Below are 14938 nucleotides of genomic sequence, written 5' to 3' on the forward strand. Positions count from 1 at the left end.
GTGCAACTGCTGAGAAGTTGGAGCAGTTTTCCTGGGCAAAAGTGGAGAGAAAGGGGGAAGATGCTGAAGCAAGCAAAACAGAGAATTTGGTCATTGTCATTGTCATTTTTGTGAAATCCCTACTTCCCTCCCTGCTTTCCTCTTTGTTCTCAGTGCCTGACCTGGAGACATTTTTTATTTCCTCCGATTAGGGAAAGGGTCATGCAGGTATTTGACTTTTTTGGTGGAGTGGGGGTGGGGGTTTGATTTGGAAGTTGAACCCAAACAAAAAAGATCCCAGAAACATCAAAAGGAATTTCAGTTCAGTTCAGATCAGACCAAACTGGATGTTTTTTTCCCAAAATGAAAAAGCTATAACATTTTAATTTGTTCAGCCCAGAATTTTCCATTCAATCCAAACTGAACCATTTCATTTTGGTCACTTATTTAATGAAAACATGACATTTCTCACATCCTGGGTAAGGGTTCTTATCCTTTGGCTGTTGGATAAAGGTGGGAAACCATCTACCCTCCTGGTAGTTTTGTGAATAAAGCCCCAAATAGTGTCACTTTTTTAGAATCATAGAAAGAGAGACCAGAAAGGACTTGTAAGATCATCAAGTCCAGTCCCCTGCCATGGGCAAGAGTTAACTGGGCTCAAACAAGCTCAATGAGGTACTTGTCCAGCCTCCTTTTGAACATCTCCAGGGATGGCGACTGCACCACCTCTGCTGGGAGTGTGTTCCAGATTCTAGATACCCTTACGGAAAATAAGTTTTTCCTCATGTCTAGCCTAAATTTTTCCTCAGCTAGCTTGTGCCTATTGGTCCTCATCCTCTGAAGGGGTGCCTTTCTGAAGAGTTGCTCCCCTAGGTCATGGTGTTCGCCCCTGACATACTTATAGGCGGCTATCAAGTCACCTCTCAGTCTTCATCGTTTCATAGTAGCTAGGGTCAGGAGGGACCTGAACAGATCTTCTCTTACTCAGACTGAACAAACCCAATACCCAGAGTCTCTCCTCATAGGGCCTATCCTCCAGGCCCCTGATTATGCAGGTGGCCCTTCTCTGTACCCTTTCGAGTTTATCCACATCCTTCTTGAAGTGCCCAGAACTGGAGCTGTGGCCTCACCGACACCAAATAGAGCGGGGAGGAGCACCTCCCTGGATCTATTGGCAATACATTGACTGATGCACACCAGACTTGTATTTGCCCTGCTGGCGACTTCATCGCACTGTTGGCTCATATTCATCTTCTGGTTGATTGTCACCCCCAGGTCCCTTCCAGATGCAGTGTCAGCCAGTGGACCACCTCCCATCGAATAGTTGTGATGAAGGTTCTTCCTACCCAGATGAAGGACCCAGCACTTGTCCCTGTTGAATCCCATCTAATTGCATTCAGCCCATAAGGCCAGCCTGTCAAGGTCATCCTGAATCCTTACCCTGTCCTCAGATATGCCCTCATTTCCCCACAGCTTGTTGTCATCCGCAAACTTAATCATTGTGCTTTCCACTCCCTCATCCAACTCATTGATAAAGATGTTAAAGAGCACGGGCCCAAGCACTGATCCCTGGGGGACACCACTGGAGACAGCCCTCCAGGATGAGGCCATCACATCGATTACAACTCTCTAGGATCGGCCTCTGAGTCAGTTGCCAACCCACCTCACTGTAGACTGGTCTAGGCCAGTACCCTCCAACTTAATTGAGAAAATCTCATGGGAAACAGTATCAAAGGCCTTGCTGAAGTCTAGGTAGATGATGTCAACCTCATGTCCCATGTCCAGCTGATTAGTTACCTCGTCATAAAAGGACACCAGGTTTGTTAGGCATGACCTCCCTTCGACAAAGCCATGCTGTTTGCTTATTAATACCCCACTAGCTACAAGCTTGTGGTTGATGGCCTTCTTCTCAATTTTTTCAAAGATCTTTCCCAGGACCAAAGTCTGACTGACTGGTCTGTAGTTTGCAGGGTCGTCCCTCTTCCCTTTCTTAAAGATGGGTACCACGTTAGCCTTCATACGGCTCCAGTTGTTCGGGACCACTCCTGAGTTCCGTGACTCTTGAAACAGCCTCGCCAGAGGCACCGCTATGAGCTAATCCAGTTCTTTCAGGACTCTTGGGTGCAGGTCATCTGGCCCAGCAGACTTGAAAACATACACATGTCCTAAGAGTGCCTTCACCTGTTCAGGACTGATTTCATGTGGACAACCAAGTCTTTAGTCCTGGCTGCCTCGGTCAGTTCCCTGGAGAATGCCTGGTCACTCTCCCCTTCTTGGTAGAGAGGTCTATAATAGACTGCCACCATCAGGTCCCCTTCTCCTAAGCCCCTTTGTATCTTGACTGAGAGGGTTTCAGGGGACCTTCCCCATGCAATCAAACGTGACCCGCAGGGAGGGGTACTGCTCTTTCACATAGAAGGCCACCCCTCCACCCTTCTTCCCAAGCCGATCCTTCCTATAGAGCCTATAGCCCACAATATCCACTGCCCAGTCATATGTCTTTTTCCCCCTGATCAACATTTTTCAGCAAACCTGACCCAAATTCACAAGTACAGTAAAAGCTCTGTTATCCGGCATCCCCCAGGAATGAGGGATGCCAGATAACAAAATATGCCGGTTAATTGAGCGGCCCCGGCTGCCGCTTCTCCTGCCGTGTCTGGGGCATCTCTCCGCCCCTCCCACGGCATCACCACCCCTTCCGCGGGCCCTGCGGGACAGGGAAGTGGGCGCTGCACAGCCCCGTGCAGCCTGTTATGCCCCCAGGCCGTGGGGGCTCAGAGAAACCGGAAGTGCCACAGTGGGCACTTCTGGTTTCACTTTTCTTTACAAGCCAGCATGCCAGTTAACAGAGCATGCCAGCTTGTAAGGTGCCGGTTACCAAAGAGTTTACTGTAGTTTGGAGAGAACTGAAACCACTTTTTCCCATATATGTACGATTCACCAAGAACAATTTGCTGAGCTCTAATTAGTGGGGATTCCCAAAGAAATGGTGTGTTTACAACATGCCATTCTTACGAGGAGATGCATTTTAGTCAAGATAAAAGGCCTGATGGCATTTAGCAGGCGTTTCCTCAGTGATGTTGGGTTGACAGGGCCACCTGACCTGATCAATGCTGCGATTTACTGAGGTGAACAAACTACTCATTCACCTTTTACAAGCAATTAGAAATGCATCACGGGAGTGGCATAGCATGAACAGGCCATATCGACTGGTTCGTTAAAGGCTCCCTCATGTCCATTATGGCCATGTTGAATTCTCCAGACATGAACAATAGCTCTGCTCTATAAATATTTAATGGGCACCCTTCCAAGTGAAATAATTTGGTGACTTCTATTTCTTTTCTGACTACCCAAATTAGTAGAAAAGTGCAATCAATTTCACACTGCACGGCACGGAGAGTAATGGGAAGATGACAATTATGAATGACCTCAACAGTTCCAAAATGTCGTTGCCTGCTCGAAAGCAGTTGCCCTCAGCCATTCCACAGTGAGGTTTTTTCATGTTGTGAATAGCGGTAGATCCAAAGTTGGGCCCAAACATTAGATTTGGGGAGGTGCAGAGGCTGCAAATTCGTTTTAATTTTAACCACAAACAAGCTAATTCCAAAATTGGCTTCCTCTGAAGCCTGCCTTTTGTGTGCTGTGCCTGAGAGCTGGGGCTAGAAATGATCTCAGAGTGATCTCATTGGCTGCTTTCTAGGTTTCACACATCTCAGCTGGTGTGGCATGCTTTACCAGGACCTACTGCCACCATAACGTAGACAAGGGGTGCCAAGCCCTTGGCCTGCAGGCTGTGTCATCTAGCCTGTGGGGCTCCCCTTGGTTCCAGAAATTTGGTGTCAGGGGAGTGGCAACAGCATTCATTTCCATTTCCCTGCTGCCAAATTTCTGGGCCTGTGGAGAGTCCTACGAGCCAGATAACATGTCTCTGCATGCCAGATTGGGCCAGTTCCAGGGGTGAGCCCAGTCAGATCCATGGATGTGGGGTTAAGCCAGCATGCAGCCAGATCCAGGCACATGGAGTCGGACCCACACACCATGCCCTTCATGCCAACACCACGTTGGATTTGGCCTATGGAGCAACCCCACACCACTGGTCAGGAGGTTGCATGCCCCGGTATAGACAAGCACTACAGGTCATTGATCCCTCCCCGAGGCCAGAAACCCCCTGTAAGCCATTACATGAGGAAGCCCCAGATCTTCTCAGAAGTGCTCAGTCATACTGATTGAATCCTAGAATTGAAAACAGATTTTCAGAGAGTGACCCGGCCCCTGTTTTCCCACCTCCACAGGGCTGGGAGCTCTAAATCCTACTCAAGTTATTCACACCCCATCGACAGGAAAGTTTTAACACTGGCTGCCAGAACAGTCTGCTCTTGCTGTGGTCCTGTTGCACAGTGACCCCATGACCATCTTGCCCTAGTTCCCAAGCACAGAGGACCAGAGCCCTGTCCCTTGCCTGGGGTGCAGGTGTGCACTTGGGAGAGCTCAGAGAGCAGCACATGGCCAGAGGCCAGAGCACTCCTACCTGCACCCTCAGTGGGAGGGACAGGGATCACCCTCCTAAAACACCCTGGATGAACCCTGCCCCTCTCCAACCTTGTGCCCTTCAAGGGTGTTGGGGTCCATGGAAAGACTGAGAGCAGCGGAGGAGCCACCCCCCACCATGCACGCATCTAGAAATGACAGCATATGGACCATAAAGTGGGCAAGCAGGAAAGACACAGGGGGGGAATCTTTAAACGAAGCTCTTTCAACACATGGCTTCCCATGGATTTCTCAAGAAATATTATGGAACAGGAAACTAAAACACAAAACAAAACTGAATTAAGATATGTTTAAAATAAAAAGAACAGTTGGGCAGTGACACCAGCACAGACGTACCAGAATTCATGCAAGCCAAAGGCAGAAATAATGAAGACAAGATATGAGACAAAGGAATATAACAACAATAAAAAAGAATAAATAAAAGCAGTCCATGTGCATCTTAGTCTGCACCTCCCTCTTCCTTCTGAATTGTGCCCTGAACACCCTTGATGCAGTATGTCTCCAAATTAACTGGTAAGAGCATCAGGGTTGAGACTATCTCTTCTAGTCTTGAGCACGGAGAAAAAATGCACAAAACAAGGGAACACTGATTATGGGGCACTGCAGCACTCGGAAACATCCTCCCTTCCCAGCTACTGAAATGGCACATTGGTTTTGGGAAGACCAAGCTGGCGATGCTAGCAACTCAACTATACTGTTGGCCTTTTTAGTAGATGAATATTAATTTGAAAAGGTGCCCTTAAAAAGAGGAGTGATAAGGGAAGGTAGGAGCAGAAAGGCACTTTACCGTCTCTGCTCAGAAGTCGGGGGAACGAGATAAGATGCTTGGAAGCTCTGGCTGGGCAAGTTCACAGCACATGCCACTGCAGTAGCTGATCTGAGAGATATGATTCTCTGTTTACAGAAAGAATGGGAGGCCAGGGGAGGGAATATGTTTTTGCTATGTTTCTGCTTATAGTCAAATTACTACATTTCGCATACTGTTTTCCTGTTATTTCTCTTTGGTGCCTTGGGTTAAGACTAGCCTTGATCACAGCTGCTGCAACCAAAGCCTATCCTGATAAAGGTGTACTACTTATTTTTAGTCTTGGATACGCATTATGGGGATTTGCACTGCTGCAACTGGAAACTCTCATACTTAGTCCATGTAGCAAAAGCTGTCCAGATTAACTGACCCATTTCTCTCTGAGGCAGCAATTCTCAAACCTTGTTTGACTGAACACCTGCTGGTGAGATGCAGAAAGCTGGCTGGTCACATGGGCTGCTTGTACAAGCCACGAGGGTTTAATTCGATTTAGTTCTCCCTAAATTGAAACGGTGGGTTTTTAAAAACACTGCTTCAATTTAGGAAGAATTAAACCAAACTAAACCCCCGTGGTGTGTACACAAGGGTGGGGGGCCGATCCTTACCTGCCTCTTCGGCAGGGGAGGAGGGGCTGAGCTGCCAGCTGCTGGCGGGCCAAGTGGTCCCTGAGTTGCACGGGGGCACCCGCCCACTGGCACCCAGCCCGGGCGGTCCCGGGGGTGCCACAGCTGCAGAGGGAAGCACCACAGCCACGGAGGGAAGCACCGGGTCCTTGCACAGCTCAGGTAGGCAGGCAGGCAGGCTCCGGAGAGACAAAAGAAAAAAAAGATCAGGCTCGCCACGTTTTTTTTCCCTTCAGTGGAGTCTGCCTGCACAGGCTGCCATCAGGTCCCACAGGTCTGTTCTGTGAGATCAGCTGCACAGGGCCTGCCAAGCCACGCACGCACATTGGCTTCCAGTGCCCCGTGCACAGTTGCACTTTGTTAAGCCTTGTGTAAACGAAACGAGAGGCATGTATGCATGACACTTTAAAGCGGACTAAATGCTTTTGCACTGCTTTCATGTCAGTGTCAGTGTTTGCACACCTTGGTGGTGTATTGCACATCAGTTCCAGCCGCTGTAGGAAATTCAGCAGCGTAATGCGCCTTAAATGACTTGGGGCACAGCAAACTAAAACTCCTTCAAGGAGTGTTATTTTGATGCCTCTATAACCACGGTGCAAAGCACCGGGCTCCATGCAGCTCCACAGCTCTGCAGGAAGCCCTGCAAACATCCTGGCAGCAGCCCGGGAAAGCAGCTCCGCCCAAGAAAAGTGGTGAGCCTGATCTCCCCCCCCCCCCGGAGCCTGCCTGCCTGCCTGAGCTGCGTGGGGACCTGGTGCTTCCCTGCACGGCTGCGGTGCCCCCCGGGGACGGTCCGAGCCGGGTGCCTGTGGGCAGGTGCCACCTGGTGGGGGACCGCCACTGCTGCGGAGGGAACCACTAGCCCCCCGCCACAGTCCAGGGACTGCTCTGCCCCCTGTCAGCTCCCCCTCCTCTCCCCTCCCTGCCGGAGAGGCAGGTAAGTCACTGGGGTGTGTGCACGACACAGGGATTTAATCAGCCCTAAACTGAAGCAGTGTTTTTTAAAACCCACCACTTCAAGTCAGTTCCCGCATTTCATCTACACATGCCCTTAGGTAGCAAACTAAACACCTTAGGTATTTTATCTTGCTATGTACCAAAGTCATTTAAAGCTGAATTTGCCACCGAATGTGCAAACAGCAGTGCCATTAAAGCAGTGCAAAACAGCATTTAAGCTGCTTTAAAGGCCAATTTTGTGTTGTCTACAAAGGACTATGGTACCAGGTCTCTTCTGTGAGATCAGCTGCCAAACCTCATTCAGTGAAGCTAAAAATCTGACCTACATTTTTACAGAAGTGACCAGTGATATATATATATATTTTTTATTTTTTATTTTTTTTGAGCGCACAATTTTTGAGCACCCTTAAAGGAAGCTGGATTTCAAAAAAATGTGGTGCACACACCTTTAGACCTTTTCAAGCTCCCCCTTTGAAGTTAGGGGCCACTAGGCACTTTTGGAAATGTAGGCCTGTGTACTTTCCTAATTATGGCATGTTTCCATGGAAGCACTTGCTGCAATTTGTCCAGGGAGGCTGTTCAACCAACAATAGGAGGAGCGAGCATCCTTGCAACTGCAGCTGGAAAGAGGAGTGCTTGTGAGGTGAATGGTGCTAATCACTGTATTCCTTCCAATATAAGATGGCCTTGAATATAAGATATGCCTACATTTTCTAATTCTCACTTTAAAAAAACTAAACAAATTACCCAAGAGCCACTTGCAAGGACACAACCTCTATGGTACATGTAAGAGCTTTTCATTTCTTTTCTTAAATCAAATTCAGGTCATTTTTAGATGAAATATTTCGTTTTAAATTAAAATGCGTGCCTAATAGTCAAAGGCATTATGGTATTTGTTTGCAATTGTAAATAAAGGATTTAAATCTACAGGCCCAGATCCTGATGTGATACAAGGTGATGGTGTTATAATATTAATTATTCATATTACGGTAGCACCTAGGAGGCCTGATTGTTGGTTTGGATACCATTTTGCTGGCCGCTGTACAAGCCCAGAGCAAAAAATGCAACTCTAAAAGACCTTATGTTCCAAACGAACAAAGGCATTGGGACTACATCATCCCATCTGCTTAAGACTGGCCCATTTTGTAAAGAAAGTACAGTTTTGGTGTGATGGTTGGACTTGGCTGAAAAGCACTAGGCAGCCTTTCTGAACGGGGGTTTGTTCAGGAGTGTCACACTTGAGTGCCAAATCAGGTTTGTACATGAAGTTACAGGTAGTCCATCAAAGCTGCCTTCTTCCCTTCAGCCATAAGCCAGTCTGGAGGAGGACTGGGGAAAGGAGGAAATGGTCATATTTCATCGATTGTGGAGGGGCATCTGAGAACAGAGAGGCAAGTGGAGAGGGAAGACTATTGTGCATGAATTAAAGCAGTAACATTTTTACCAAGAGAAAATGTGAAGCTCCAGCTGGCTGTGAGGGTCCTGCCTGGTCCCTCTCTATGCCTACTAACTCCTTAGAGTGCCAAAGCCTCTGGTTCCCTGGACCTCCTCCATCCATCTTCCATGCCCTGTAAATCCCCCCCTCCACAAGCTCACTCATGGAGCCCCCCCATTCCAAGACCAGGTAGCTCACTATCATGGTCTCCAGCAGTGAACTCCAGCTGTACTTTTAGGCCCCCACACCCTTCAGATTCATTTCCTAATTTTTACTGAACTCTCACTACAAAAATCTCCTCCCCTGGCTGTGATCAGCAGGCAAGGAGGGGATAGGGGAGGTGGAAAAACTCAGCAAGTTCAATCGCTTCCTGGGCAGCAAAGGGTGAGGGAGCTTGGGAAAAGGTTAACAAACAGCCTGCTCAAGCAAAGGCAGCAGCATCCCATGCTCAACGTGAGACATTCAGCTTCAGTGAGGAAACCATGTGGGACAAGAGGGAGGAATAAATCATTTGGTTCTCCAAGGGTCAATAAACAGTCAAATTATTTTAGCCTTCTCATCTCCCCACATCATATTCTCTTCTGTCTAGTGCTTCTCTTCTGTTGCCTTAAGCTAGGACAAGCCTTGATCACAGCATATTTTGTTTGAAACCTTTCAAAGGCAGGTGTCCCCCTCCCCTACCAGAGCACACTGCCAATCTGGAAACTTATTAAGTTTTGCCAGCCTCATTTGCATGCTGATTTGCATTGACTTGACGACGACACTTCCCTTTGACAGCTATTGCAAAACGTACAGACAAAACCATATTGAAATGGACTTAGTTCTAGTCCATTTCCAGCGTCTGACAAATGGCTGATGCCATTTGCTAGGCAATGGCTGATCAGAAGCACGTTTCAATTCATTTTGATTTCTTCCAAAGGAAAGGCTCCAATGAAAATATATGCAAATTAGCACAAAGATTCACATTTCAGACTTCATTATGATGGCTTATCTATGTGTGGAGGTATAATTACAGTTCACTGTAGTTAGGCACGTAAGAATCACAACAGAGCCTGGGGTTGCATGCACGCATCCCATTCCAAGGCTGAATTTTGAAACCAACCAGAATGAAATGGTTGAAGCAGGACCCTAGTGATGGTGAGACCCCTGCATCCTCATTGTGACCCAGCTGAATTTGGCCTACAGGAATGGCATCCCCCTCTTCCTAAATAGGAGGATTGCCATGGGAAGGATCAGGCACAGCCATTTCACTATCTTCACACCCTGCAAGAATGGTCCTACCAGGCCATTTGAAGGGTGCTATTTGCAGCCCAGTCCTGATCCGTGAGAGTCAGATGTTCTGCTAATGCACTTTTTCTCCTGGATGGCCTATTGCTCTTTTGAGACTGTTTCCCTGATCCGTTATAGTCACAAACTTAGTCTTTTTCACAATACTGCCATTTTTTTAAGTCCTGTTCTATGCTTATTTTTAAAAGCCATTCGTTAAGGGGGAAGCGACTATGTCCTGGAACACAATGTATTCCACTTCCTGAAAGCCTCCAATAATAAGAACAATCACTTAATTACCATGTTTCGGATCCCAACAAGTTTCAATTAAGAGGGCTTTACTGTATGGCACCAGCCCTGCCACTTACTCAGTGCTGTCTGGTGATGAGATGTTGCCACCTAATATACCCTCTGGATGTGCCCATTTCTGCTGGCTTAACGGCTTCTCTGTTCTCTCTTCTTTCTTCACTCTCACTCATTCTTCCAAGGCCTTGTGCCACAAGGTTGTGTTAAAATAGTGGTAGGCCTGAGTTGCTCCCTCTCCTCCTCCTCCTGGCCAGCCATCTCTCTCCCTTTCATCTTTGCTTTCTTTTCTTCAACTGGCAGCTTGTTGGAATTACATAATCTGTCCATCTCTCCTCAGCCCTCCTCCCTGCTTTTCCACCCCCATGTGCTTTGTTCTCCAGGCAGTTGGCTCCTCTTAAGTGATGTATATTTGAGTGCCTCTGCGCTTTAGAGCATTGAAACTAGGTTATTTGCCTCTGAGACAGGTGGGGGTGGGAGGTCAGGATACTGAGCTAATCAGTCACTTTTCTGGCTTGCCTGCTTTTTATCCCTTTGCCCTCATCAAATTGTTAAAGCATAGCAACAAAAGGAGCCCAGACTCCTTGCACTCTTTCAAGCTTTGGGTGCCAGGCCCCTCAATACTTCTTTTAGTCTGAAGCCAGTGTTTGCAGAACTGTGTGAGAAGCGTTTTGAGTTGGGGGGAGCAGGTCCAGGCTCTGAGAAGGGGAGTGGAGGGCGGGTGAGCAAACTTGTAAAATGTCCGTCTACACTGCTGAGATTAAAAGAGGCATTAAAAGAGGTTTCTGGGGCCTGGGTTCAGATTCAGCCGTGAAGCGGTTCTCTGCCAGAGCAGGCAGAGTGCAGATCGTGACCGGCAGAGGAAGGTTTCTATGACATGTACTTAATGGCGCTGCTCTCCGTGGGTTCTGCACAGGACTGTAGCCCTTTAGTGCCTGCAGAGCGTGAGCGCTTGTGTTCCTGGTGCAGTTCACATAAGACCAAATTTTCAAACTTGGGGGCATAAGGTGCACCTTTGACTCCACATTTAGGCAGCTAAAGTCCTGTCTTGGTCAGTTAAGGCAAGGCTGTGCAAAGGGCAGCCCATGCAGTTCTCAAGGAGCGGTCCCCAGGCTCCCTCCAGCACTTGGGGTCTCCAGGCCTCACCTCTGGCTTCTGCTTCCTGCACCTGCCCCAGTGGATGGTGCAGCGCAGCATGGCACAGCCCGTAGTGCTGTAAGAGCCCAAAGCCAGCGAGCTAGGGAGGAGGGCTGCAAAGGGGGCCACCTCTGTGGGAGGGGAGAGCCCCAGATGCTTAGAAGTTGTCTGGCCCTGACATAAGGCCCAATTCAGGTCCTTGAAGTTATGGTGCAACCCTGGATCCTGTCTACAAATCCGAGAATCCAGGGAGTTTCCACAGAACTATGAGTCTGCTGACACTTTATCAATAGCAGGCTTGGTGCCTAGATGTTTGATAATCCCTCTTGACAGCTCTATCACCTCATTATGTCTCATGCAATGACATTTCCCCCAGACTGTGATGTGTGTAAGATCACCCATCTTCGAAACAAGGTGCAAATTGTCACCTATGAGGTCTTATCACAAAGTCTCTGGGAATTATTTTACTCAGTTGTTTTTTTTTAATTTTTTATTGGCAATGAGCATGAGTTGAAATGGAAACTGCCAGTAGGAAAGGATTGTTGTCAATACATTTCTTGACTTGACATTTTTGGAAAAGGTATTTCAGAATTTTCAAAAATGTTCGATTTAGACATGAAAAAATCCAGGGTTTTTTTTAAATTCCAAATCCCTTCTGGGTTTGATTTTCAAACTAATTATAGTAAAAAAATATTTTTTTTTTTAAATGAAGGATTTTAATCACACTGACTTTATTTTCAACAGAGATTCTCAGTTTGCAAAATTTTCAAGACTTTGATTTTTCAGCCCAATTTGGGACAGGAAAACATTTTGAAATCTAAAAACAAATGTGCAGGTTGGGAAGACAGTTTCCTGCCCAGCTCTGCTCTGCAGTCACATGCTAGACCCAGGAAGAGAGGCAAATGTCCAGAAGGGACAAATCTCTGCCCCTTCTGTACCCACTGTACCCACTGATTACCTTACCTCATGCCAGCTCTGATGCAAAAAGGTCTTTGCTGCCCATACAACATATAATTTAAAATACTGCCTGCCTGACTGCCCCCAAATACCCTCTGCTACTCCTCTCATTACCTGTCTCTTCATCTCTTACAGGCTACAATCGGAATCGACTTCTTATCAAAAACCATGTACTTGGAAGATCGGACAGTAAGTGGCAGAAGCTGGTGAACCACTCACCTAGTCAGTCTGACAGTGCAGAAAGAAGGGGTGTACAGACCCAGTGGAAGAGGAAATGCACTAGTTAGAATCCTTCTGAGGTGGCCAGACCTACTAAAGCAAATACACTCACAGTGCTCAGGGTTTGGCTTTCATAGAAGTTGGAGCTGACTCTAACCAAATACCTTTTTCTGTTGGGTCCTTTATTTGCTTTAAGTACTTAAGCTTTTAGGTTTAGGGACATTTCCTGCAAGATCTGAGCTGGGAGCCCCAAACTGATGTCCCTCAGGACATCCAGTGAACCTGAATCCATGACTTGCAGTATTGTTCAGATGGAGTCTAAGTCAATACACTTCAATTTTTCCAAAAAAAAGGCTAGGAGGATGCACGTACTCCTGCCCTGCACCCCTCAAGGGAACAATGTGATGCCCAAAGGAGAACAATGTCCCTGCTCTTCCCACAAATCCCCAAGGCCACTGTCCTTCTGCTCCTTCCACCTCATTACCCTTGCCCCATGTGTGGCAAAAGGGTTCAAAGAGTCTCCCCTTCCTGCACACACACAGATTTCACACCCTGTGTTGGAGTTTGGAACAGGCACTGCCCTTGTGCCTGAGAGAGAGAAATGCTCCTTCCTTGAGCCACCAGGAAGCAAACTGCCCCAAAGGGGGAAAGGGAAGGCAAAGACATGCCCTTGCTTCTTCCTGGCTGTTTCATCTGCAGGGATGTGGCAGTGTGCAGTAGGTATGTTTTCCTGGGGCAAGCGGCTGGATTGCGCTTTCCAGTTCTTTTCCCCTCGGCTCTTATCAGCATCACCCCCTAGTCTGGACTATGGCTCAGACAGAGAGGTCACAAGTCTGGCTATTACTTTAGGCCCGGGGACACGTGGTAGGAAGGATGAGCCACCTTTCTATCTCCCACATAGGCTCTGGTCCCACTTACAGCCCTGATATTCCCTGAATGCATTGGCTCCTTGTCATTAGCACCATTGGCTCTCCCAAATGGAGATGAAAGGATGAAAGTCTGTGTCACAGAGGGGTGTGTACAATGCCTCCTAGAGTCCCCATGGAACTCCTTAAGGAGTACTCCTCTGCAGTACTCTTTATATGATCCAGTGGCTTAACATGGCAATTGAACCCTAGGAAGGCGGTAAGAAGTGCCTGGCTGTTCAGGCTTGTTCAGCGCAAAGAAAAGGTTGCCCCACTGGGCAGTCTCCCGCTCCTTGGGCCTGTAATTTGCCAGCTCGCAGATGTTGCATAAAATAGCAATAGAGGAAAATCCTCTATTTAAAAGTTTTGATTTATTGATTTGGGGAAATTTTGTACAAGGAGAAGGCAATGTCAGAGAAAATGGAAGTGCAATGTAATGAGAGAGAAGCAGCAGGCTCATTAATAAACAGCCTCTGCCTACCTATTCCTCTGTTAATGCACTCACAAGCATCTATCTTGGGTTTAATGGGCTGGGTCTCTTTCAAAAGACACTCCACTCATCCTAATGAAATCCACGGATGAACCGCAATCTCAGTAATGGAGCAGCTGCAGAAAGGTGCTGGTAGATGCCCTCAGACATCTAAGGAGATTTGTCTCTGAGCTGTGAGCTGGTGGGTGGGGGAGATACAACTGCTGTGATATATATAGATCTTTTTTTAAAGATCTATTTTCTAATCCTTTCAAAATGCTGTGGGTCAGTTTAGGATTTATGAAACCACTGCACTGAGCCTTCAGACTTCAAGCAGGCACTAAGCAAGCTCCCCTCACCCAACCCTACCAGTGCTCTAAGTGCTGGCTTTGGACCTCCAGACCAGAGCAGGTAGGGACAATCCTGTCAGACTGTGCTTGCGATCAAAAATTCAAAACCAGGTTCCCAAGGGTGAACAGCATATGTAGCCCTGTCGACATGGTAAATGTATTATGCCTAATGCTGGTGCCCTCAAGCACACATAATGCTCTGGGCGGGTTACCCCCTAAACCAGAAACAGCGTAGCGAGGTCTATGCAGTGCACCAGACACAGTTGCATGGGCCAGTTAGCCCAAATCCATGCTAAATAGCTAACCAAAAGCACTATGTAATATTGTTTTTAGTCAAGAAGGTAGGCTACCCAGAGCAGTACAGGGCACATCTACACATTCATTAATGTGCAGTAGCTACTGCTAATTTAGTTTAGTATTTGCTTAATGAAGTACTAATTAAATGTGCAGGAGCCTAATACTACTGCACGGTAGCATATTATCACGGTTTTTGCCCAGCACACTACTGTGCAGTGTTATTAGGCTACTGCGCATTAAGTATCTCATGTAGATGTGCCTAAAGGGTCCTTACTCTTGATGGCTGTGGTAAGATTGCCATGCAGACCTGGCCTGTATTCACCTGCTTCACTCACACAGCTCCTGGTTCTCTCTTTCCTTTCAGTTTCAGGGTACAAAGAGGTGTCAATGACATCGCATTTGTGCTACCATCAAAATTTTCATGGTGGCACAAACAGCAGGCAAATAGACGTCTTTACCCTTCTTCACCCACATCAGTGGCTGTGCTAAAAGGTAGTGTAAAATATGGCTGTTTTATTGTGGTGGATGTCTATTTGCTTCATTGCAGGAAAGTGTTGGCTGCACTCTTCAGCCACCCTGGGCAGCTCTGAGGGACCTGATCCTGCATACCCTGGGAATTCCCATGCAGATGTGGGCCCCTCAAGCCCTGGGAGCACCTGCCTGGCTTTCCCTACTTACCTCTCCCTTG

At 47.4% G+C, this 14938-nt stretch overlaps 1 protein-coding gene across 1 annotated transcript in view; it reads left to right on the top strand.

The window, feature by feature from the left end:
• The window catches only part of RAB6B (RAB6B, member RAS oncogene family), a 46982-nt gene that overhangs the window by 2850 nt on the left and 29194 nt on the right, over positions 1-14938 (top strand). Inside the window, exon 3 of the mRNA XM_014518685.2 lies at positions 12146-12199. Within this exon, the coding sequence (XP_014374171.1) occupies positions 12146-12199 (54 nt within the window). The remainder of the gene's footprint in view (positions 1-12145; positions 12200-14938) is intronic.

This window comes from Alligator sinensis, unplaced genomic scaffold (genome assembly GCF_000455745.1).
Source record: "Alligator sinensis unplaced genomic scaffold, ASM45574v1 scaffold1086_3, whole genome shotgun sequence".
Lineage (NCBI taxonomy): Eukaryota > Metazoa > Chordata > Crocodylia > Alligatoridae > Alligator > Alligator sinensis.